The following is a 26190-nucleotide window of genomic DNA, read 5'->3' as shown; positions in this document are numbered from 1 at the left end:
TTGGTTCCACTTGGTTGAGTTGCAAGGCAAAACCTGCAGGGAATCCATCTGACTTCAAAGTATTGCACAGATCCAGCCTTCACTCTCAAAACTCACACAGTAATAACATAATTATTCCTATCTATGTTTGGGGTCATTCCAGAATTCTAGAGCCTTGTTAAGAACCTACAGGATGCAACCAAGGAAATGGTCACCTTTCTGAATATGCACCATGTCAAAGGGATTCTCAATAAGTATTAACTATACATTTGCAAGGTGGAAGAGGTACAGAGCTTGAAATGGCCCCCAACATATCCCACTGCTTTCTGGAACTTGAAAGAATAAAATGACCTTTAATTGCTCAGGATCTAGAAACAGGTGGAAGCCTGGCACTGCCATTGCTGGAAGGCTGACAGTGTCGATGAACTGTCTGTTGCAATGTCCCCAGTCAGAAAAGAAGTACCATGGACACTAGATGAGAAACCATTATTTCAGGTGCTACACTAACTCCAAGAAGAGAAGAGACTTTCTCCAGGGAATGTCATCTGTGTGCTGTCCCAGATAAAAGTGCCAACTAATTCCTGTGATGCAGAATTCCATTGCTAATAATTATAAAATGTAGTCTCTGTCACAATGACCATGTGACAAACCTCATCCATGAACCTATAAAGTTCCCTACAGACTTTTACTGTTTGCAAATCAAAATCAAGCAGCAGCAGCAGCACGCACACACACACACACATACACACACATATGTGTGTGTGTGTGTGTGTGTGTGTGTGTGTGTGTGTGTGTGTGCTAAATAGCTTCTTGCTGTGACTGTACAGCTGTCTAAGCACACATCCATATTATATTACAGGCGTTACTCACAATATTGTTATGCTATGATGATGAAATGTGACACTTGCACAATGCATGTGATGCAATTATATTGACTACTGTGGTGTCCAACCTGCAGGGCATTTCGATGAGTTGAGCATGGTATAATTACCTGTGGAAATCTTGGCTTGCTCCCTATCAGAATTCCCACTGAGAACACTTTTTTTTCTGTTTTGGACAATGATACCAAGATGAGACAACAGTGGTTAACAATTTGGTTAAAATTCAGTTACTGGCTAGTCATTACACTGTCTGAATGCCAGTACAGAAGAAATTTGGAGAAAGTAAGAGAAAATCAACCAGAAAAAAAGAAACGGTAGTTGAGAAGAAGCATGCAGCTGGTGAGAAAAAATAATTTCAGGTTTCAGTTTTGCTACAGGAGATGGCTTCCAGTAATTTAGTGGAAAAAATAAATTAAATGCACTCAGAGGTTTTCAAAAATAAGTGAATCTCTGGAGGAATATATAAAGTTAAATGACACAAGCTTTATAGATAAGTACTAAGCTAGCTGCCCTTGAGGAGCCATTTTAAGCCTAGTCAATTTTCCTTTTGGTGCTCAAATTAACCTATCCCATTTGATATTTCTTTGGCCTTACCCATCTCATGGTCAATAACTATATATTACCCATAGTGAAAATAACTAGGATCATACCATAGGTAATTTGAAGGGTCCCATGTATGGGATAAAGCATTAAGGAGCTACCTCTGTCCATTAGTAGTAGAGGGGACAGTCCTGGATTAAAGTATATGAACATGGACAGGGATGAGCTTTGTTTTACGTGGATGGGGAGTCTGTTCCAGAGCAGTGGTATGCTGTGCAAGATATACTTGTCCCTCCAAACCAATCTATTGATTCTGTAGCAGAGGTTTAAATTCCTGAACGAGTATTTCTGATACCATTTGACCTGTTGATGTGTAGTAAATCCATCAGTACTGGGTTGGAGGATGCCTTGTATACCAGAAACAGGACTTAAGTCATAGAACCCTGGACGACACCAGTGATGACTGATTTCTTTATAGAGATAACGTCCAAGCAGTGATCAGGTTGGCAATCCAAAGGGTAACTTATTGGTTTATTCCCAGTTTATTTAGCTTTTCTTCTATGCCTGAGCTGTGGATTGTGTTAAAAAGCTTTGGCCAGAATTAGGTATGTGGTGTGTACCATTTTACCTTCATCCATTGCTTTGGCGATCTTTTCAAAAAAAGACAACCAGGCTGAGTAAGCATAACCTGCCCTTGATGAATCCAAACTGAGATGGGTCCAATGTATGGAGCTTCCCTATATCCTTATTGATTAGTTCTGTGATAAGCCAAGGTTGTAAGGAATACCATATGCATTAATTATCTAGTTATATGATTTGATAAAACTGCAGGTATTAGAGATTGAAATTAAAGAAAGACTGGCATGCTCTGAAGAGCCGTTTCAAAAAATAGTATAGATTTAAGACAGTTCATGCAAAAAATGAGATTTTCTGCCATATCAGAGAAACTGGAAGGCATTAATTGCATTAGCTTTACTAAAAAAATGGATTAGTATTCTACAGTAGGATTTGTTAAATGAGAGGGCACATAGCTGTATGCCCCAAGTCTGGCCATAAGAATGCAGTCAATACCCATTAGTAAGGATAACATCATACCAGCAGGACGAGTTGCTTCTGACAAAACTGTGGCAGAAAGAAAACGTAATAAAACTGGGAACATCGGTGTACTTGTGGAAATGGTTATTCATTGTACACCAGAAAGAAGCAAGGTTACCCTTGCAATCAGTGGATGTCGAGAGGAAGGTGTGAGATTCAAGTTGCTATATCTACTTGTCTTAAGAATATTTTCCTTGATGATAAAAGGCATTCTGGATGCAGAACAAGCTAAGAAGGAAATAAAAAAAAGTTTAGCCAACAAAGTGTGAGACATAAAGCTGAAGTGGACTCTGCTTTTTGTTATTCTGACAATAAGAGAGAATTTGCTGATGTAACTTTTCCATTGTTCTACAGGAAAATGCTTGAGTGACAGAAAAAAGCACAGGGTTGACTAGAAGAATGCAGGGTACCTTGGACTTGAACCAGAGACTAGTACCAGGAGGTCAAAAGGAGGAGGAAGGCCAGCAATAATTTGAAATTAGTGAATAAATGGGAGAAGTGAGAAATGTCAGTCCCATTAAATGCAGTTTAGACATGAGAATGTTGTTCTGCAAGAAGTGGCTGAAAAAGACTGGTTTGTTGAAGGCATTACATTTATAGGAAGACTAAAAATATAACCACTACTTTGTCATTAATGTTTAGAAGGCCAATGAAGGGACAGAAGAAATGGCTGTAAATAAATCGGTGTTTGTTTATATTAACTTATAATAAATTTTCCGATATAAACTGCATGTTATATTGTAAAGCATTTCTTCAGAGTATGCAGATGTATTTTACATGTGACATGGTGAGGTGTATCAATAACCACTGTTTATGCTAGTGATTTAAAGTAAGAAAGTACTTGGGGGACTAAAAGTGAATTGATCATATTGCTCCTGAATTAAAATATAATTATTTTCACTGTTTTTATGCAAACGGAAGTCTAGACTAATGTTCTTACTTTAAGTCACAGATGGGGGTTTTCTTAGCAGATTTCATGTAAAAATAAGAATAAAGATGAGGGATATGAGGAGTGCCATTTCTTTCTAGCATTTGCAAAGTTATTAACTATTTTTCATTAGCTCCTGATTTTTTTAGTTGAAGACCAGGAGCAAAGCATGTACAAGCAATACGTCATGACAGGATAACTCACTGCATTCTGAATAAATTCTGCGAGGGTTCTTTCATGTATTTGCAATGCTAACAACTATTTTTGTTTTCATTGGCAAATGCTTTCAATTGCAAAGTAGAATTCGACAAGCAGAAATTATTAATAAGGACAGGTATAGATACTGCCTGCTGAAAGATATGTACAAAGCATTATTATTTAGCATTTATGGGGGAGTTAGCAAGTGAAAATAAATGAAGTCAGAAACTGTGAGAAGGAAACCGTTTTAAAAGGACTTGCCTCCCCAGCAGCTTTAGTATTTAAAAGCAGTCAGTACAGATTTTCTTAAGACTAAAACCTAAAGTGCACTGATAGCATGCAACTTGTTTTTCATATCTAAGAGTGTACTAGAGATAGGACAAGGACAGACAGTATATGTGCAAGCTGGAACACAGGCTATCTCATGAACTTTCAGCATGATTAAACATGCCTCTGGGTGTAGCTATTTGAGGTAACTGCCTCTATATGGAAGGGTAAACTCCCTTTTCTGTAAAGACACAAACTGTTTCAGAAGTGATACCTAGTGAGTGGCATACAATGAAAATGGAATTTAAAACATGACAGAAACAAATGACAAAGAGACATGGGAAAAAGAAATAAGAATTATTTAGAAGGCCTGGCAAAGGTTACCATATTGCAGAAGGGGAATCTCACAGAACAAGGTGAGCAACTTCTGGCTGCTGAAGGTACAATAAAGGAGTATCTGGATAATACACATTAGTTTTGAAAGGCTGATGTTAAGAAGCTATTTTTAATAACAACTCTGGAGAACAAAATCTATTATCACAAAAAAGACAAGAGAAAGTAGAAAGGGTTGTCACCAAACCTAGAGAGTCTTGACAAGGAAAATAGCCACAGATCCTATCAAGATATTAGGAATATTTTGTAAAGGTTATGATAATTTGTATTAAAAAGAGACATATGGGAATCAGGGAAAAGGTACAAATTGAAATATTTATGGAAGACTTAATTATGGCATGAACAGAGGAATTTGAGGCTCAACAATTAATAGCCAAGACAGGAAGAAAGGAGATAAAAGGTGATGTAAAAGAAATCAACAGGGAAGTCTCCAAGAACAGATGGTATTCCTGTAGACATCTGGAAGTTAGGACAGAAGAAAGTGATACAGATCTTGAAGGTTTTGTTTAACAATATTTTGAAGGTAGGGAGTACCACCATCTAGAAAGAAAGTTGTGGTGGCTGAATCATCTAGAGGATAAAGACACTTTAAAACCAGCTTCATACAGACCAATTTAAATTTTATTTTTTATACATTATTTATATCTATACTACCTAACAGTATGGCAAAGGTGTTACCACAGTAGATACCTGTAGATATGGATCAGTGTGGATTTGTAGAGGGGAGACAAATATACGACAACATTAATAGAACAGTGATGATCAAAAGAGAAGCAGAATATAAGAAAATACTGCTATTGTTGATGGGTCTTGATGTTTAGAAAGCATTTGACAGAGTAAGCTGAGATTTTATGAGTAGGGCAATGGTAGCATTTGTGTTTCCTGATAGAACAGTGGAGTTAAATAGGAAGATATTTGAAGGGTCGGGGCAAAAATTAAGATAGGTGGATTTCTCTCTCTGACAAGCTATGTTTCAACAGAGGAACTAGGCAGGGATCCCTCTGTTATTTGCTTTACATTTAGAGACACTGGCAAAGAAAATAAGGGACTGACAAATTCAAGGATATAACTGGCATGGTAATCAAGAAAAGTTAGATTTATTTGTAGATAATGTTATTTTTCACTTGATAAATTCAAAAAAGTATATCATTACGTAATGTTTTGAGACAGTTTCAAGCCTTTTTGGAATATAAAACAAATGAAGACAACAAATTCTACAGCGGTGAACCAGGTACACAAACAGGGGATATAATATGAAGTATTTAGGTGCATAGATTAAAAAACTCTGATAAGGCAGCTAAGGATATGCAGGAATAGACTAAATAAAAGATAATAGAAAAATTAAGAAACTGGACTCTCTTGATTAAGGATATGAATATTAAGATATAAGCAATGATATGGATAGTAAGATACACGCAGTGAAAATGTTTTTTGTCCTTTTACTTTTATAAACAGGTCAGGCATATTTTTGTCACCCAGATGAGAAGTTATTGACCATAATTAATAAAGGGTTGAAGGAATTTATTTGGAAGATGAAGAGGACAAGAATGAATTGAAAAAGTTGTTTCTCCCCAGACAGCAATGTGGTTTATGAATAACAAATCTGAAGGGATACTTTACAGCTATGCGATTAAGACTCATACATATAACATAAGGAGAAGAATATAAATTAAAATGGAAAGAGATGATGATGGAATCGGGGAATCAAGAAATAAGGAGAGAATATGATTCTGGATGCGGGTCTTTAAGTACAGTAACAACAGCCATAGAATATTTTATATTCACAATTACTGCAATAGGAGTAGAGAATATAGACAGGAGGGGTTGGAATTTACTGGAGTAAATTAGCAAAACAACCAAGTTTCTGGGAGCAAATAACTAGGGAGGGAAGATAACAGAGTGGGATTAGGCGAAGCAAAATCTGGACTGCAGGTAAGAGATATTTATAACAGAGCTTAGGCAAAGGGAATATGACTGGGGAGTGTTACCAACTCTGGTAAAATGTTCAGTAGAGTCTAGATTACAAGCTGCTGTTAAAATGAATATTTGGTACGGTAAATAAAATACTGCATTTTAACAACAAGAATCAATTGGAGGAGGTTAGAAAAAATTTGGAAATGAGAATGGAAAGGTAATTTACAAATGAACAATTACGGGACATGTGTGTTGCTCACAAGGATGCAACAAAGTGACGAAGTTGTCAGCATGCAAGCCTGTGTTCATTTGATTGCATTTTGAAAACTAAATCTTACAAAGACTAGTGAGATATTTCAGTCTATGGCTTTTGCCTCTACTGAGGGTGATTGACAGGTAGAATATACACCAAAATTGAGATATTGTAGTACTAATTACTGCCATTAATCAGGAGGAATAAAATTTAAACAATCTTTCATAAGAATAAATGATCATTATCTTCACTTACCATAGATATCACAGCCTGAGTCTTTGTTTACAGCACACACACACACACACACACACACACACACACACACACACACACACACACACACACACACACACAAAAGATGCCACTCCTAAATGACTCTGTATGTCATGTTATCAGCAGTGAAAGTGAAACCAAATGTGGATTTCACTTCTTTTTGCCAAAGACAATGAAACCTAACCAAACAAATAAAATCAAGAAACATGCTGGAATCCACAAACAGTGATAGTTTTCACAGTCACCCTTGGAGTACTGAAGTAAAGCTCAAAGTCAAGAAGATGAAAAAAATATTTTATAAAATGGAACACCTAGCTCAAGAGCATGAGCTGAAGGTCAGGCCTGATAAAGTACTTGGGAAGGGTGAGGAGAACCCTTATGTGACTTCAGTTATATGCTACAGAAACTTACCTTAGTAACCATTTAAGTAAGTCAACATGTAGTCTGTGGGGAGAGCTACAGAATCCTGAAAACCCCAAATCCTGAAGACCAAAATCCTGAGACCAAATAAACTCAAAATACTGAAAACACACAGGATACCAACACTTACTATATTCCAGCACAAGTACATACAGAAACATATTACTATTCAAATGTACACAGGGGGGCAAGCCCCCCTGCAGCCCCCAAGTGGGGGGCTGCGCCCTACCCCTTTACTTAAATATATCAACTCCGAGATTGCAGTTCACTACACTAAGTGCAATCTTGGAATTTATATATTTAAGTAGCAGGGGGTGTGGGGGGGGTGCAGACCCCACATAGGGGGTGCAGGGGGGCTTGTCCCCCTGTTTATACTTGGAGAAGAGTAATACGGTTTGTGTTTTATTTGTTTCTGTATGTACTTGCGCTGGAATACAGTAAGTGTTGGTATCCTGTGTGTTTTCAGTATTTTGAACTTTCGAGATTTTGGTCTCAGGATTTTGGTCTTCAGGATTCTGGGCTTTCAGGATTCTATAGTGCTCCCAGTCTGTGATGTTTATTGTGATGTGCTACTGTATGTGTTTTTTAAAACAAAAAAATAAGACTTTGCATGCTACGAGCACCATTACATTAATTTTCACTCAGCTGGAGTGCCTTATAAACTATCCTTGTGTTCTTCTCTAGGGTGCCATCTAGTTTACCCTAACCTTGTCAGTATTTCTTCTTTGCTTTTCTCGCTCACATAGAAGACATGTAAGCTTCATATTTTGAATACTCACATAATGTTGAATAAAAATTTTTTGCACTTTATGTAGGATTGCAGGAAGTTCTATCTGCTGCTTATTTTCATGACTCCTAGGAAGAAAGTAAATTTGTTTCCAACATATATCTGCCATACTGAAATGTGTACTGGTGACTCACCACTTTGCACTTAAGTGTCTGTATAGACAATAAACAATACACATAAAGTACATTGTCCTCAACTTGCATTAAAGAAATGACTCGGCAGTCACAAACCTGGCCTCAAGCAGATAGTACGCCAGCAAAATCAAGCAGAAATTCCCCCCACTTTGCTGAAACCCTTTCCTTCTCAGTCCTGCTTTGCAGTAAGCAAATATTTGTAATTTAGAAGAGACACCTGCTGCCTGCTTCTATAGCATGTGAGGTTTATGAAAGATGCATGAGAAATTCATAGGCTAAGAGTGTCACTTCACTACCAGTAATTGCAGTGTTCAAACATTAAAAAAAAATCTTCTTCGTGGCTGCATGAGGACTATACCAATAAGCAAGCAAACTTGGCATTTTATAGGCAAAATCAGGTCCCATAAACACATGAAGAGACACTGTTAGCATATCTTTTTAAACGTCTTCCATAAACAGTGAATGGGCTTGATCATATTTTTATCAAAAAGCAAGCAGCCAAGCTTTTCTGAAAGCTGAAGAACCCAGAAGGAGGTGAAGCAACAAAGTGGTTCTAAGCAGAAAGGCAAGGCTAGCATCAAAGAAATGTTCTCACACACTCTGCAGCCTTACGTTGCCTGTCAACAGCAAGCACAAACAGCTTTCTGAGTACAATTCTTTTTATTGTTTGCGGAAACATTAAAAGGGGCTGATGGAACCACATTGTTTCTAGGTATGTTAAGTTGAGTGGCACACAAATCAAGAAATGTGTGCTGCTAAGGAACTTCAGCAAAGGTAAGTGAAAAGTTGTGGAATCTGTTAAGCGATTTAAATGTTAAACAATCAAAATTTCTAGCTGACTTGCAAAACCTACTTATGTTAGATGTATATTTGTGTGTGTGTGTGTGTGTGTGTGTGTGTGTGTGTGTGTGTGTGTGTGTGTGTGTGTGTGTGTGTGTGCTTGAGCATGCAAGCATGTGCATATATATATATATATATATATATATATATGGTTCTACCTCACAATAACAACACGCCGGAACATCGACACGGAAATCGCGAGCCCCAGAAGATCGACAGCGCAGAAGACCGACGGGACCTAGAAGATCGATAAGCAGAAGACCGACCCGACGGATGAAAGCACCGCCGAGGATGCCGAAATGGGAAAAGGCTGTGTAACTATCGGATGTTAAAGGTAAGTGTGGATAGGGGTGGGTTAAGTGAGTTAGGTCAGGTAAGTGTGCGGTAGTGATTGTGTTTGGGTTAGGCGGATAAGTGAGTTAGGGTTGGTCAGGTAAGTGTGCAGTAGTGATTGTGTTTGGGTTAGGGCGGGATAAGTGAGTTAGGGTTAGGGGGTCAGGTAAGTGTAGTGATGGACCTTAGGGTTAGGGTTTGGGTTAGGGTTGTAGGTAGTTGTGTATGTAAGGTTTAGTGTGGGTTTGTAGGGATTTTGGTGTGCTTGTGTTGTGTATGGTATTTGGACGGGAATGTGTTTTGTTTGTTGATTGTGGTGTGTGAAGTGTATGAGGTTTCGTGTTTGTGTACCGTCGGTTATTTCGTTGTCGGGCATGTGGAATTTCGTGTTTTTGTACTGTCGGTTATGTGGTTTCCGGTGTTTTGGTGTTTCGTTTATGTGAGGTAGAACCATATATATATATATATATATATATATATGTGTGTGTGTGTGTGTGTGTGTGTGTGTGTGCGTGTATGTATTATATTGGTTCTACAACATAACACTGAAAACACAAATTATCAAAAAATCACAATAGTGAACCCCCCCAAAATAAAACTTATTTTATGCAGGGGGCAATCCCCCTTGCACCTCCCATCTCTGAATCTTACATACTTCAACTCCGGGATCCCAGAACAGTGAGATAAGGGCAAATTCCGATTCCTACAGATTTTCAATATTCTGAGCTTTCTATATTTTAGGCCTTTAACAGCCTTTTTTAAGTCAACTGTTAGTTAAAAAAAATTATGATGAATTACTTTCATGGAACTGACAATTCCTTTTCTTAAAATCAGCCATGCACTGTATCAGATAAGCAATATACAGCTATTTACCCTCTAGACTTTCTTCCATGACTGACTCTTTTTGTCCCTACTTTGCACTTAGTTGATCTTATTGATCTATTGAACTCATATCTTTCTTAAAAATTTTATGTTCAGTTATATAGATGGGGATTTGTGTCTTTTCTTATTTGACACATCCATTTAAACCACTACAAATTTATAAGACACTTATTCTCAAAGCTTATGTGTACCATTCTGTCCCCCTAGATGTCTCTAAGTTACAGATATTCAGTGCTATATTTAACTTTATTGAGTACTGATGTACAGTATTTACCTTTTCTGAGCCAGACTCATATTTCTTATCCGCCTACATTTGCTGGTACATAATTTTCCTTAATTTGTCCAACATTGCCTTTAGGAACTGCTTTTTTTTTTTTTTTAACTAACTACCTGCATGAAAGAGCATTGTATTATTCATGATTTCTGCACTGTCTTTGCTGTGAACCGTAGCCAAGCAACAACTCAAGGCAGGGTACATAAAGCTGCTGTCCCAGAAAACATACTAGATAGAGTTTATATTTACAAAAAAAAGCCCTAAAGAATATAAAATCACTTTCAACCCCCCCGCCCCGACTAAACTTGAGCAATGGGTTCCATCAGCCCAGCTTTAAAAAATGGCGACAACTGCAGAAAGAACCATTACTAGAAACAGTCTTGGAAAGAAAGGCAAGAAAGTGCACCATGCTGGCTGTACAGCAAAGAGCAAATCAACCATAAACATCTGAATATGGATCACATTAATATCTAACCTGTCCATCCCCGGCCTAGATATTCAACAAACATACATGTACACAAAGAGAAAAAGGGAAAGGAAACAAGATGTTATAATATTGTTCTTCTGAAGTGCAACACAATCAACAGGATTTTCTGTGGGTAACAATGTATAAATGCATTTTGTTATATCATTTGTAATGAACTACAAACACACTACTTGTGCTTGAAAGAACTGCAATGCACACAATTAATTTTAACCTGCAGGATAAAACAATATAACAACACATTTATGTGAACAACAATGCATCTGATACAAATAATTGCATAACTTTCTGTCACCTTTACTACAACAAATGGACATAAACATGTTACTTACGTTTTTACTGGACTGGAAACTATGGAAATATGAAAAGACAATTTTGTTTAATAAAACTGGGGGAGAAGATCTCCCTGTTCTGACTTGCTGCTTTCTAGACTGCATATTATTTCACACTGTATGCAAGGTTTTCCATGAGGAATTTACTCTTTTGCCACTAGGTACTTTCAAAAGGACTGAAGACCAAATGAACCAGGATCATAAACATATATTTATTTCAATGTCTTAACAAACTGCTGTTCAGATAAAGCATTTTTGAAATACATTCTGCATATTCTTGGAAATAACTGTAGTCTCTAATCAGAATGCTTGATATCTTACTGCATAAATTATAAGGTAACGATACAATGCTTAAATGTACAGCTTTACGTAACATAAGTTAGGTACCCCCTGTCTAACTGTCTCATTACTGTTACATGCATGTGTTCTAACATGTATGCATTTTCACTCTGAGGAGAACCCTTTATATTTATGGCCCTGCTTAATGCCCAGAGAATGTAAAGCACTATCCCTGTTATCTAGATGTTTTCTGAAGATAAAAGCCATATGTAGATTTGATCTGATGGAGCTGTTACACATCCACAAATCAAACAGCATGAGGGTCACCCAATCTAGGGATCTAAGCGTAGTCAGCGACTCACACAAAACATGCTGGAGAGACAGATATGTGTCTCGGAGATTGCCCCTTCTTTGGAACATTAAGCAGAACCCTTCCCTGGCCCCTTTCAAACACAGTTTAGATCAACTGATGGGGAATTGCAAATTCACATCTGGGGCAATGTGTAAGATACTCAATGCACAGGCACAACTCCTTGCCATCCTCTTGTCCTAGGGGCCATATATTGGGTTATATTTGGCTAGGCTTGTAAAGGTCCATAAGCCATTAGCCTAGTACTCTCCTATGAGCCTATATATCGGATTTATGGCAGCAAACATTTAAGATTCCACAAAAAAAAAAAAAGAATAACAGTTAATGAACTGTTTAGCTAAGGGATTAGTAGATGATTTATTTATGTTATTATGATGTTAATGTGCTGTTTTTCTGGGACATATTACGTTCCTTGTGTATTTCCAACTTTATATGCAAAGACGTTCATAAACAGTACCTTTGGAAAGATAGTTTTTGCAGTCCTTACTACCCTTAATTATTTGAATACTTTGCTCCTTCATGTCATTCTGTAATTAATTCTTTATATTGCTGAAGTGTATTAAAATGCCGATGTGATTTGGTGAAGCATTTCAACCTTAGTTACTTAATTAATTAAGCTATGTAAAACTCTATACAAAGTGTATACTTAGGCACTGAATGCAATCTCCTTTGATGCCAAAGGATCTGCTTAAATTAGTATACAGTTACTTATAGGTGCTTGCAGTTTACTTTTATCTCTCCTTTCCTTTCAGTGACTAACAGTATTCCATGGTGTTATGTTATTTAGCAGAAAGGAAAAAAGTCCAGTGAGAATGTGTTATGGCAGGTCTACTAAACAGGCAAGATAAATTACCAAATGAATTACCTCATCATGGGTAGAACTATCAATCCATACCTCATTTCTATGCATAATAGAAACTTCGATCCCAAACACGAAACATATAAATATATTTTCACTTTATAGATGTTTGAAAAAGGTAAGCTTGAAGATAGAAATAAGTGCATCACATAAATATAGACATGGGTATTCACAGTAGTTAAGCAAGGTCAGGTTGGAAGACTTAGCAATAAAAATTAAATTAATATAAAATATGGTTTAAGAGGCATGTTGGTATAGTTTTATTTGTTACTTGAGCTTATTTTGTTTTTTCTGAATGGCACATTTCAGAAGAAATACAAATGTTTGAGGATGTCTTACTTTTGACATGTTTAAAGTAGGCATGAAACTTCTATGAAGACAGATTGGAAAACAAAATTTAGAAAAGCCACACACCTACTAGTACTAGGATTCTGAATATTTGCAGATTACGCTTAAATTTGTGTCTCCTGACATACATACAGCTTTGCACACAACAGTCTTGGCTTTTAGAAATGAGAGGTTTATTATATTACAAATATAGTATTATTTGATTAACAGACAATGGAGTGGATTCTTTTTTGCACCAGTTAAGTTAAATTACACATTTTTAACCACAATTCCCCTCTTCTAAACTTTTTTCCTCATTGTTGGCATTGTATTTGTATGTGTGGGTTGATTCTTGTCTGAATGTCTTCCTTTACTTTATAACGTCACCTGCGCTATGATCTCAGTAAGGTAAAATAGTTGCCAAATATGAATAATGACTGCAATTGGAAATGTCATTTAGACTGAATTATTTAGCAAGTATCAGCAGCAAAATTACAAAGATGTCTTAGCTCAGTGGCCGTACAACAGAGAGGGCACACTGGTTTCCAAGAGTTAAAAAACGGCAGTAAAAGCATGAAGTTTTGATTTTCTATGGGCTAATCGATGTGCACTCTGCTCAAAGTTGAGGAACACCCCTATAGAATCCAATAAAATAATTTAATTTACAAATTTCTGCTATGCTCTGTAACATAGTGTAAATAATTCTTATCACCTAAAGTACCAGCAAAGACAATAAACATTTTGTTAAGTAGTATATCTACAGGTAATGAAGAATAGATTCTCCAAGTGTTACAATCACAACATACTGAGAAACACTACACAGGAAATCCCTGGAGGTGTGCTTTCTAGGTATGTGCTGGCACTGATTCTTTTTTTTTTTTGGGGAGGTTGTGAAGTTGGTATATAGAAGTTTGGGGGGAGGTTTTTCCCCACAATGGGGGGCACATAGGGCTTGATACTCCCTACAAAAATGCTTACAATTTGAGTTTTCACTCTTTTGGTGTTTCAGCAATATAGTCTGTTGGCATCTTGAGACTCCTCGTTTTCATAGTGGATCTTTGTTTTTTTGCACAGATAAACTAGTTTTTCAGAGCTGGAGTTCACTCTAAAGCTGAGGAAGACTCATTCGATCATTGCAATATAATACACAAATACACACACACACACACACACACACACACACACACACACACACACACACACACACACACACACACACACATATATGTGTGTGTGTGTGTATGTGTGTCTGTGTCCACATCATGTTCATTACATCCCTAATACCTGCTAACTTTCCGTCCTCTCATGATCTCTTTTTCTACTTATTCTCCATGAAGGATGAGATCCTACTGGGAGAAATAACAGCTATTTGACCACAGAGCATAATTAATTTAATCTACTAAACAAGTACATAATAAACTTTGACTAAACCAAGCTTACATGCTTAGTGTTTAGTGTCACAAAGTTTTCAGCTGGCAAACAATAACATGTATTTTGTTTATATATGAGCTCATGATTTCATCAGTAAATATTTTTTTTTGACTCTGCCATATACTATTCAAGCTATTACGGAAGAAGGAGGGCTGGGAGATGAGACCATATACAAGATCCAGATATAGAATATTTTCTTAGATGTTAAACTTGTTGCATATTTCTGCAGTTAAACTGAAATGAGGTTTGTCTTCATTGGTAGGGTTGTGCACCTTTGGTATTCCCTATCTTAGGAAGTATGGGTTTAAGAAAATCATCAACTTGGTGGTGTATAGGAAAGACAAGAAGTGAGTTGCAGCTCTGATGGTAGAACAGCTGGGTGGGGGAGATCGGAGGTAAGCAGCCAATGCTGACTTGCCCATTCTGGGTGAAAGAAAGTACAAGGGTGTAAGTAAACTTACCATAACAGTAGATGTTTGAATGATCAGTGCTGCAGTAGTCTTAGCTATATGGGTTATATCAGATTAAGGACAGCTTCCAAAGTTTTAACGGCACCTTCCACATGCCCAAACCATTAAACAGCTTGAGCAGAGCTGAAGAAAATGTGTGGCTGGGTGCCAAGATCTTCAGAGTTTTCATACCAACTAAGAAAGGGTGGCTACAGCCTAAAAAGGTTAGCTCTAGGAAAAAAAGCATAAAGGTCCTCCTGCTGGCAAGAAAAACTTACAAAAACAGGGGAATGGAGGGAGCACCTACCACAGCAGTGATCATTCGAACATCAATCATTATAGTAAGTTTACTTACACAACTATACCATGTTAACCATATTGATCACTGCAGCAGTAGCCATAGCTACATGTGCAGCTTACTTTATCTTACTACATTTGGGAGTTGGAAGGAGAATGGTCCAGGAGCCCCTGGAAAATGGCCCTAGCAAAACTTGATCTAGAACTGAAGAATGAATCAACTTTGTAATGGTTTGCAAAAGTGTGCACAGAGGATCAAGGTGTTGCTTCTAAACTACTTCTTGAATCCAACCCTTTCCAAAAATCCACAGATGAAGCGAAGGCCCTGGTAGAACAAACACTGACCCCGCCCAAAATTGCCTTGCTATGGGAGGTATAACAAAGATTATTAGCATATGACAGTCATTTGTCTGCTTTGACACAGGTTGTTCTTTCTTGTTACCTTCATAAGAAATGAACAACTGACCACAGATTCTGAAAATTTTAGCTCTGTCAAGATAACATTTGAGTTGTCTGTGGACATCAAAGTATGGAGTATCCTTTCTCCCTTGTTCTTGGTTTCTGGAAAGAAGACAGGGAGATTGATAGCTTTACTCAAACTAAGCTTGGATACCAGTTTAGACATAAAGGAAGGATTAGTTCTTAAAGAAACCCTATCTTTATGAAGAATGAGATAAGGCTAACTCACCATAACAGCTTGCAACTCAGACACTCTTCTTGCAGAAGTCAGAGCAATCAACAAAACTGTTTTCCATATTAAGAATCTCATGTCAGCCTGATGAGCGGAGTTAAATTTCCAAGACAAAACTGAGATCCCAAGGAGAAGCCACCTGTTTTCTAGGAGGCTTGAAAGGTAGTAATTCAGACTTGTTATACTGCCTTTTATTCTGGCGGGCACCACCTCCTTTCTTCTTGGAACCTCTCTGCCACTGCTTTCTTAAAGTCTGCTTGCCAGCACTTTTCTGTAACTGCTTATTTTTTTTTTTGAAAAAATCTGCACAGCTAGCATAAAACCTCTTGAATAATTTGGAGAAGAAAGGTTGAAAATCTGTTAAATTCCTAGAATCAGCTTACATCTGTCTGTGGCAGATGGTCCAAAGACTAATTCTCGGTTTAGGAGAGAATTGAAAATTTCAGCTTTAACACCATCAGTAAGGTTTTGAATATGCAACCAAGCAAAGTTCATCATAACCTGGAACAGGCTCCCTAACCATGCAAAATGGAGTTCCTCCCAAACCCTATTAAACAAGAACTTGGACCAATGGATGTGTAACTGAAAATTTTCCCCTGGTCTGGTGCCTATGTCTCTGATGGACAGGAGCAGTTAATAAATCACCCTCTATATAAATCAAATTTGTGGGTCACATTTGGCTTACATGGCTAGGCTTATAAGGGCATGAGTGGTTGTTAGCCTTGTATACACCTATGAACCTGTGGGTCCATTCTAGTAGCAGCAGTTCTGGAAGTGGCATCAGTTGAATCATAAGCATGTTTTAAAGAATGAGTGTTCGCTTGAAATACAGAAGCAATAAGATTACACAAAGATGCTTCTTCCTCATATGGCAGACTAGATGTCATAATGTTCCTCATATTCTCATAAGAGGCAAACTTAAACTTGAACTTATCAGCATGACAACTGACAATTCTAGAAATAAGTATTGTGTAAGAATGTGCCTTTTCCCCCTAACCTTTAAAAAGACTTCCCTTTCTAGTCAGAGGGTGAAGGACTGGTTTTAACCAGATGTTTACCAGCAACTGGGTTTACTAATGAAATCACTGCTGGGTCTTATCTGGGCTTAGAATATAAAAAGTTATAAGGTTGAGGAATTTCATACAAGATATCTGTTTCTTGAGGTCAGGAGGTTGGATATCCAACAAGCTATATGCTATAGTAAATACATCCTCCAGTGTTGGAAGAACAGAAGGGACTGGAGTAGGTTCAGGAAATTCCAGTAGCAATAAATCATATTTCTTTGGAAATAGTAGATCATTATGTTCCCATTTAAACAATTGAGCCACTCTGGAAATTGCTTAAGAAAAAGAAAATCCTTTCAACAGACTGTCAGAAGGAACACTTTTTCTGGAATCAGAAATCTGAGGAGAAAAAAAAAGAAGCTGTCCCTTCACAATCATTTTGTTGTTCAAAATCCTGAACATCCTCAGACAATGAAGAATCTCTTTTTCTTTTACCAGAGACACCAGAACTGGAAGAGTCAAGAGTCTGAACCAAACCCTGACATAAGCCCAAATAATCACCACTCTTGTCTAAACAAACTTTGACAGGAGAAGACATATGTCTAACTTTTTGCTTCTTTTTGACATGAATTATTGAAGGAGGAGACCTAATTGTGACAGGAATAATATCCATGGGAACAAGCATTCCAGTCTGGCAAGGCAGAGGGGTATTACCTGTTCCTTCAACGAAGATCTAGAAGACGGGGTCTGCCTTGCCCAACAAGGGCTCTCCAATAGTTGTAGAGGACATGTCTAACCTCCAGTCCTTGGTATCTGAACTTTGGAACGAGCCATATAAAAGATGAATGATCTGAAGAACCAAAAATAGCCAAAACAGAATCATCCATCGTTGGCTGAGGCACATACATTACACTGAAATGGCAAAGGCTGCTGCCAATTTTTTCTTTTTTGTATGACTGAAAGAAGAATGATTTGAGGAACTGATAGGTTTTTTTCCATGGTGGAGACGAAAAAGATGCTTGAATCACATGGGAAGCCTGGCAGTTGCAGTCAGTGAAACAAGTATTAAAAAAAATTATTTTTCCATAAAAATGGGTCTATATTAAAACCCCAAAAGGACTAAATAGCGAATGTATGCACACTGACACATAAAGGTCGATGTACATACAGAGTGAAACACCTAAAGGGCGAAAACCGGAACTCCGAAAGTGTTTCATCATCAGAAAGCGCCACACAGGTAAGTAAAATTTAAACTAAACTATTAAATTAATTAGCTTTTGCAGGGGGGCAAGCTCCCCTGCACCCCCCACACACCCTACTTAAATATACCAACTGCGAGACCACACTACTGTGGGGAAAAGGTTTTATTTCCTTATCCCCACCACTGTGCTGCTGGCTAAGAAACACATTCGGCATTCCGGTTTTCGCCTTTTAGGTGTTTTGCTCTGTATGTACTTCGACTTTAATGTATCAATGTACATACATTTGCACTTCTGATCTTTCGGTCTAGCAATATAGACCCCCATAAAAACACCTTTTCCTTGCTTAAAATTAATGAGTTTTTTAGAAAAAGTTCACTTTCTTTAATAAAAAAATAAGAATTGGAATATTTTTCCATGAAGGGAACTTATCTGTCTAGCAATGGAGCAGTATTAACCCTCCCGAAAAAGGAGCACTAAGGGCTTGCCACCCAAACCACTTTTTCTTCATCTCTGCTTGAGCTGGTTAAAAAATTGGGTGATTGAAAGGTGTCATTAAGCTTTGGAAACTGTCCACCTGTTACATCCTCAGTGGGATATAACTCATATAGTTAAGGGTACGGATAAACATAAGTGTTTCTGGTCTGCTAACTGTTGCCAAGTTAAGTGGTCAGTACCAGGGCAAGGGCTTGATAGCTCTCACTTCACGTAGATGGCAGAAAGCACATGCGTGGGGAGCACCTTGGACACCCTGTGGTGATACAGGTGTTCATGTTAGCCACCAGGGGGCTGATTTACAGCCTAAATAGGAACGTCCTCATTGCAAGGGATACCAGTGATGATATAAACAACCTCCACCACTGCCTGAATGGTTCTTGTTCTTCCATAGTGGAGTCAGTACTAGACTAGGAACGTATGTGTTCAAGACCCATAGGCACAGACTTCATGATTTACAGGCATGAGGCAAAAATCACACAGAAAAAATGGGTTTATGAAACATTAAACAGATGACAGCAAAGGGAATGGAGAACTAGATTTTTAAGGATTAGCTGCAAATAAGAGTGGGATGGAGAGACTTAAGTCTCCTTCCCCAGAAGTATATGTGCTCAAATAAGCATTTCTCCCCTAGCAGCCTGCAATGAACTTTATTTAACAACAATTATGAAATGGAACCGTCATATTTAATACATCCTAGCAGAAACATATATCATCCTCTATTGGAAACAGTCAATTAATTAGAAAATCTATCAACATATGACTATCATTCTGTTTGTTCCACTCTCTGTAGCTGTGAATTTTTTTTTTTGTTTTATTGTGAATAAATTCCCCAAAACTCCATCACAATGGGGAAAGCAAAGATATGCTCTGTTTAAATAAACCAGCCAATAAAGGAGCATGATTGGGACAGAAATAGGAAAGCAAATCTTGGCTAATTAGTACAATCTTAAAAGGAATAATTTTAAAAGTTCATGTAGCAGAACAACTAAGATGATACCCACATTCTGGGTAAGAAGGGATATATGCATGGCCTTAGCAAGTCTGAAAAGGAAGATGGAGATGGTGAATATAAAAAAAAAGGTGACAAAGACTGTATGTTCCAATACCTAAACTCTATTATTGCAGCAGGTCAGATGTAGGGTAGCAACTTAAGGCAAAGATGGACTCCATGACAACTTGTCTTCTGTGTCTCTAGATTTCTTTATGTATAGTTTCATGCAATGTTATCTAGTGTTTCTTTTTAGCATTTGTAAATGTGTAAATGAGAAAACTGGTTACATTTACCTTTGACATTTTGCTTTTGCTGTCTGCTGTCAGGAAAGACATATTGTTAATTTCATTCTGGACCACAAAGTTCTGTTCTTCCCTCTTGAAGTTCTGCAGAGTGAAGAAGACACAGAAAAAAAAGATGAATTTCTTTAATAATCAAACTAAAATTTAATCACAGTAACAGCTGTTTTCCATCTAGCTTACAGTACACCAATAAAGAAAGGTCAAGCACTAGAAATGAAAAGTGACTAAGAATATTTGACTGATAAGAACCATAAAGAGACATTTGCCGGAGAGTGACAGTAGTCCCAAAGGAGCACATAATCTTTGACACATTTTCCTGAGTTAGGAGAAGCAACAAGCACTACATGTACTGCCAGTGTTAAATGTCTTTCGTCTTCTCAGCAGTTTGCTGATACCATTTTTGGAAGGTGTGATCAGATTTTCATAAGCTGGCTTTGACTCACAATGGGTCACCAGTGAATGGGTTTAGACTTCAAAGACTGGGGATATGAGACATGAAGAAATTAAGATTTGAAGAAATAAAAACTGAATGAGTTCAGGTCACTGAAATGGTCAATATTTTGATGGTATGTAACATCCTATCCTCAGTTTAGCATTGCAGTTGATGGGCAGCTGTACTGCAGATGATAAAGTTGCAATTTACACTGTTAAAAATGAAAATTATGCACTTACCATAACATTAGATCTGTCTTGCCTTGTTTTTGTCTGGTTTATCCTTTGGGTTATCAGATCCAACATAAACTCCATTCAGAAGCTTTGTATCTGGAGGTCTGATTCCTTCCGTACTCATAATTCCCTATGTTACTCCAAAATACCTCAGATCGAATTTGCCTACTCATAACCAGAAAATTATCTAACAATCAGTATATATAGGCTTGACTACATGCTGGACTATGAGGGATGGCAATAATATGAGGAACAGCAATAACCAGGTTGTCCGAGGACAAGGTCCTTGGTCATGTCTAACTGTTCAAAAGGAGTGAAAGGGAGCAATTTAGGCTGGGGAATGGAGGGAGGGACTGCTGAACTGGATGAAAATAAGACAACATGGATGTAACATTATGTAAGTCTGTACCGTTCATATCCACTGTTATCTGTCTTCATCCAATTCAACTTTTAGGCAGATTCCTAAGATGCCAAAATACCTGGGTGGTAACAAGAAAGGACGTTTCTGAGAATGATGGAGGCAAAGGTTGTAGGGGATCTAGACTGTACATCTAGCTTGCAGTGAGACACAAAAGTGGTGAACAGTAGATCATGTAGCTGGAGCACAAAGTTTGGCAATAGTAAATCTACCCACAAAAGGAGTAGGTACAGCTACTGCCCTGGTGGAATGACCTTTTGGTTTGTTAGGTAAAGACAGTCCCAAGATTTTCTGCACAAAGATAGTCCCAAGTGTTTGTGCGCAAACATAATACAGTCAGAAAGCCACCTAGATAGAGTGACTTTTGATACACTTTGACCATTTTTTACAGTAGATAGATCAATAAAAAGCTGATCAGATTTTCTAATATCCTTAGTCCTGTGTAAATAAAACCTGAGTTGTCGATGAACATCTAGTAAGTGCAAAGTACACTGTTCTTTGTTAGAAAATTTCTGTAAGAATAGTGGCAGACTGATAGTCTGACTGAGGTTCATTTCAGATACCACCTTTGGAAGAAAGTTAAGATTTGTTCTCAAAGATACCCTGTTCGCATGGAGATCATATATGGAGATTTATACAATAGTGTTTGCAATTCTGAAATTCTCCTTGCAGAACTAACAGCCAGCAGAAAGTTTTCCAAGAAAGACATTTTAAGTCTACTGTAACTGCAGGCTTGAAAGGGGCTTGAGTTAAAGCCTGAAGTATGATAGTAATGCCCCAAGGGGGAACCAGTAGCTTAATAGAGGTCTTAAAAGGAAGGTTATCTTCAGAAAGGCTTTTGAAATTTGTAGGGAAGCAATAAGAGTTTGATTCTGCCAATGCAAAAAATTTGAAATGGATGCTAACTCTACCTTGATGGTTGAGAAGTTGGATCCTTTTAGGAAAAGGTCTGATAAAAAGTCCATAATGGCTGGAAGAGGTGCTGAAAAGGGATCTATTCCCTTGGAAGAGGCCCATATGGTAAACCTTTCCCATTTGCCTTGATAAAAATTTTTAATATGTGGATTTTGTGAGAAAGATAGAATGTGGAGCACTGGAGTGAAAAGCCTGGGATATCTGGCCAGTTTTAGAATTGGAGGAACCACGCAGTTAATTTCAAGATTTCAGGTCTCAGTGAGGATGCCCTTATGGATGACATAGAAATCTAATGACTGTTCAACAGCCAGGGTGGATGTACAAGTTGAGGCGAGAGGAAGGGAAACCAAACTTGCTGGGGCCAAAAAGGGGCAATGAGGTTTACTCTGGCCTTGTATCTTTTGGCTTTCTGAAGAAATTTCATTTTAAGGGGAATGGGAGGAAAGGCAAAAAGGAGGCCTGGGGTCCACCTGCAGACTACAGCATCTCTCAGTGTTTGACCCTGTGGCGGGGTAAGGGCAAAGTAACAGCTGCACTTGTCGTTCAGGTACGAAGCAAAAAGATCACAGCAAAGCTGTCTCCAGTGACTGAAGATTTGTGTGCCCACTGTCTGACTGAGGGACCACTCATGAGGAAGACAAACAGATCTGCACAATTTGACTGCTAGAGCACTGGAAGTCCCCAGAATGTATGTTGCAATAAGAAACCAGTGGGAAGACATAACCCAGTGCCACACTCTCATGGCTTCCTGACAAAGTGGACATGATTAGGTTCCTCTCTGCTTGTTAACATGCTAAGCTAACACTATGTAGTCTGCCTGCATGGAGATCATACCCTCAGGGAGTCCTGAAAGGTTTGCAACACTAGGAGGACTGCCCTCATCTCCAAATCATTGATGAGAAGACTGTCCTCCATTGGTGATCAAGAACCTGGAAATGCTTCCCTTTGAAATGCCTCACCCCAGAAGGGAAGTGACTGTGGTTACTGTTGCTATTGAAGAGTTGATTATCTGAAACCACTGGGAAGGTCAACCATCAACTGATGTGATTCCTGTGAATTGTTTTGGTCAAATCTGTGCATGTAGTAGGTGAGACATTAGAGACCATTTTACTGACAGGGACCATTGAAGAACTCTCATATAATATTTTGTTTGAGGGACCAAAGTGGTCTAAGAAGCCATTAAGCCCAATAGCCTGAGAATAAGTCTTGGAGGAGGGGAGGGGTGTTGAAGGACATGAGGAGCTACTTGAAGCAGGGACGATATTATAGATTGTGGGAGTTTGGCTATCTGACAATTCATATCCAGGAAGCATTCAATAAACACCATCTGCTGCATCTGTATTAACCCCTTCTTTGTATGGTTGACTAAAATCCCCAACTGTGGGGCTAGGTGGAGAAAGCCATCTCTGCCAGACCAACAGACACCTGGTTGGTGTGGTGAGGAACCAATTGTCAAAATATGGGAACATCCAGAACCCAACAGCCTGAGAGGTGCTGCTATCACTGCCATGTATTTGGTGAATACCCAGCGAACTGTGGTGAGACCAAAGGGTAGTGCCCTGAACTGAAAATCTTTGGCTCATAGCTGGAAGTGGGGAGATCTCCAGGACTGCCTAGATGTCTTGACATGATAGTAGGCATCTTCGAGATCTACTGAGAACATCCAATTATCCTTTCCCAGAAGAGGTAGAACAGATTGAAACATGACCATCTGGAATTTTGTCTGTTTCACAAACTGATTGAGATGGCTTAGGTCCAAGATTGGCTTGAGGTTCCTTGTTTTCATTGGAACTAAAAAGAACCTGGAATAGGCTCTGGATCCTGACTAGTTTTTGGGGACCTGTTGGATGACTCTTGTTAATAGCAGTTTTTTTACTTTTGCTGCTGCAAATTTCATTTGCCTGTGCGGGTCGTCCAGACTCCTCCTGTTTTTCTGTGGATTGGAAACAAAGGGAATGGTGTAACCTCTGGTGATTATCCTCAGCACCCGTGAATCTTGTTTGATTGCCTGCCAAGCTTGAGGGTGTTGGGATAAGTGCCTCCTGACTGCCTCCATATTGCAGCACTTGGGTAACCTTTCAGGAACACTGATAGGGTTTTTCATTGAAAGGACTGCAAAATCCTTGATTTTGCAGCCTGCTTCTTCCTCTGAGGTCCTTTGCAGGGTGGGAAAGTGGATTCCAAAAGCATACAGGATCATCCCTTCCTGCTTGCTCCTGGTGAGCTTTACTTTCATCATCAAAAGGAGCATTAACAAAGGACATATTGAAGCCTTCTGGAAAGTTACATAATTGCATCCAGGCATGGCAGTAGATGGCAAATAAGGGAAACAACAACTGGAAAGATATACACTAGCCTGCATAGGAAGGAATGTTACCGTAACAGTTATGTTCACCATACAAGTATGCATCCACCCCACATCTTTAAGAATGTTGTTAAGAAGCAGGCTGTTTGCATGTCTAGGTTACATGCCAGGAACCAGGATTTTGAGACCAGTTTGGCAACTTTGAGGGATGAGTTTGCAGTGAGAGGTCACCCCAAAGAAGAGATAGAGGAGGCTTGTCAAACAGCCAAAAGTCAGATAGACAATATAGGGAAATAAGAAGTTATGTACCTACCATAACGTTCCATGTTAGTTGTCTTCTCTCGCCTTCTTTCTTGCTTGATGGGTTATCCTCGGCTCCCGACTTCACTTGCTTTAGCTCGAGAACTCCTTTTACCAGCTCGAGGCAGCCCCATATCCCATGATGCAAGGCAGTAAGTACCCAGATCTCGTTTGTTGACAAAGGGCAATAACACCAAGCATAAAATACTTCCCAAAGGAAGAAGAAACTTACAGATGGAAAAAGGACCAGGTCTGAATGGTCTTTAGCATAATAGTTTCTTATACAAGGTCTGTTGTCAATCTCATTCTGCTTGATCCTAGCACCTCTATCCTGGGTGGCTCAATGGAACAAACTCTTGAGGACTGTAGAGCCAAAACTGGCTCTGTGTGGAGGCCAAGTCCAATTTGTAATGGGAAACAAAAGTGTGAGGAGTGCCCAAGTGGCTGCACAAATAGTGTCCAAAGGCAGTCTAGCTTGAAAAGCTGTAGAAGTAGCTAAACTCCTAGTTGAATGTGCTTTAGGTTTTGAGCACAGCTGTTTTCCCCTGATCGTATAAATTTCAGTGATGACAAGCCATCTGGACAAAGTCACTTTAGAAACAGGAAGGCCTTTTTATTATCTAGGAAAAAAAGTTGATCAGATTTTCTAAATTTTTTGTTCTGTCCAAATAATATCTAAGCTAGATAATGTAACTTTTGTTCAGCTCTATCTGAATAGTTAGGAAAAAATACAGGAGATCAATGGATTGATTCAGATTGTTTTTGAAGTTACCTTAGGTAAAAGGATGGATTAGTTCTCAAAGATACTCTGTCTTTGTGAAAAATCAAATAGAGCATGAAGTTCAGACACCCTCCTGGCAGATGTAATAGCCACTAGGAACAACGTACTCCAAGAAAGATATTTTAGGGAACAACAAACTGCTGACTCTGAGTGCGGAAGAATCAAGGATGTCAGCACTAAATTTAGATCCCACTGAGGAGGAGGATTCCTGATTGGAGGCTTTAGTAGGAAAATTCCTTTCAAGAAGGCCCTGCAGAGCCTATGGGACATAATATTATGATCTGCTATCCCGACATGAAAATTGGAAATAGCAGCCAACTGAACTCTGACTGTGGAAGAAGAGGAGCCTGCATGAAAAATCTCTGCTAAGAAGTCCAGAACTGCCTGAACAGGGGCAGTAAAAGGATCAATATTTTGGGCCTTAGCCCAATAAGAGCGTTTCCATTTGCTTGTGTAAATCCTCCTGGTAGAGGATTTTAGTGAATATGATATCTCTAACTGGGTTAGAGATCAAAGAAGTGGAGCAACCATGCTGTGAGGTTGAGAGAAGGGATTGACAGGTGCAGCTGACCGGATTGGTGAATCAGTAGATCTGGCACTGGGTCCAGATGAAAGGTGATGATGGAGGGAACCAAACGCCAGTAAGGGCAATGAGAATCAATTTGGCTCTCAAAGCGGTAGCTTTCTGGATCACCTGAGGGATCAGAGGAAAAGGAGGAAGGCATAAAGAAGTCCCTGGGGCCAATCCTGGGTCAGAGTCTCTGAGCGGGGATGGCCTGATAGAGGAAGAGGCTGAAGAAGTCTGGACATTTGCTGTTTTAAAATCTCTTCCGCTATGGATTGCTTGAGAGACCACTCGTGAGGCATGAGAATAGCTCTGCTCAATCTGTCCGCTATAATG

The 26190-nt window shown here is 38.6% G+C and overlaps 1 protein-coding gene across 1 annotated transcript in view; it reads right to left on the bottom strand.

The window, feature by feature from the left end:
- Nucleotides 1–26190, bottom strand: part of LOC122794026 (ryanodine receptor 1-like) — a 2146276-nt gene that overhangs the window by 659649 nt on the left and 1460437 nt on the right. Inside the window, 2 exon segments of the mRNA XM_044062140.1 lie at nt 10867–10881; nt 19896–19988. Coding sequence (XP_043918075.1) covers nt 10867–10881; nt 19896–19988 — 108 coding nt within the window.

Source organism: Protopterus annectens, chromosome 1.part0 (genome assembly GCF_019279795.1).
Source record: "Protopterus annectens isolate FY-2018-M chromosome 1.part0, PAN1.0, whole genome shotgun sequence".
In the NCBI taxonomy this organism is placed as follows: Eukaryota; Metazoa; Chordata; order Ceratodontiformes; family Protopteridae; genus Protopterus; species Protopterus annectens.
This window is presented reverse-complemented; position numbering and strand designations above follow the sequence as displayed.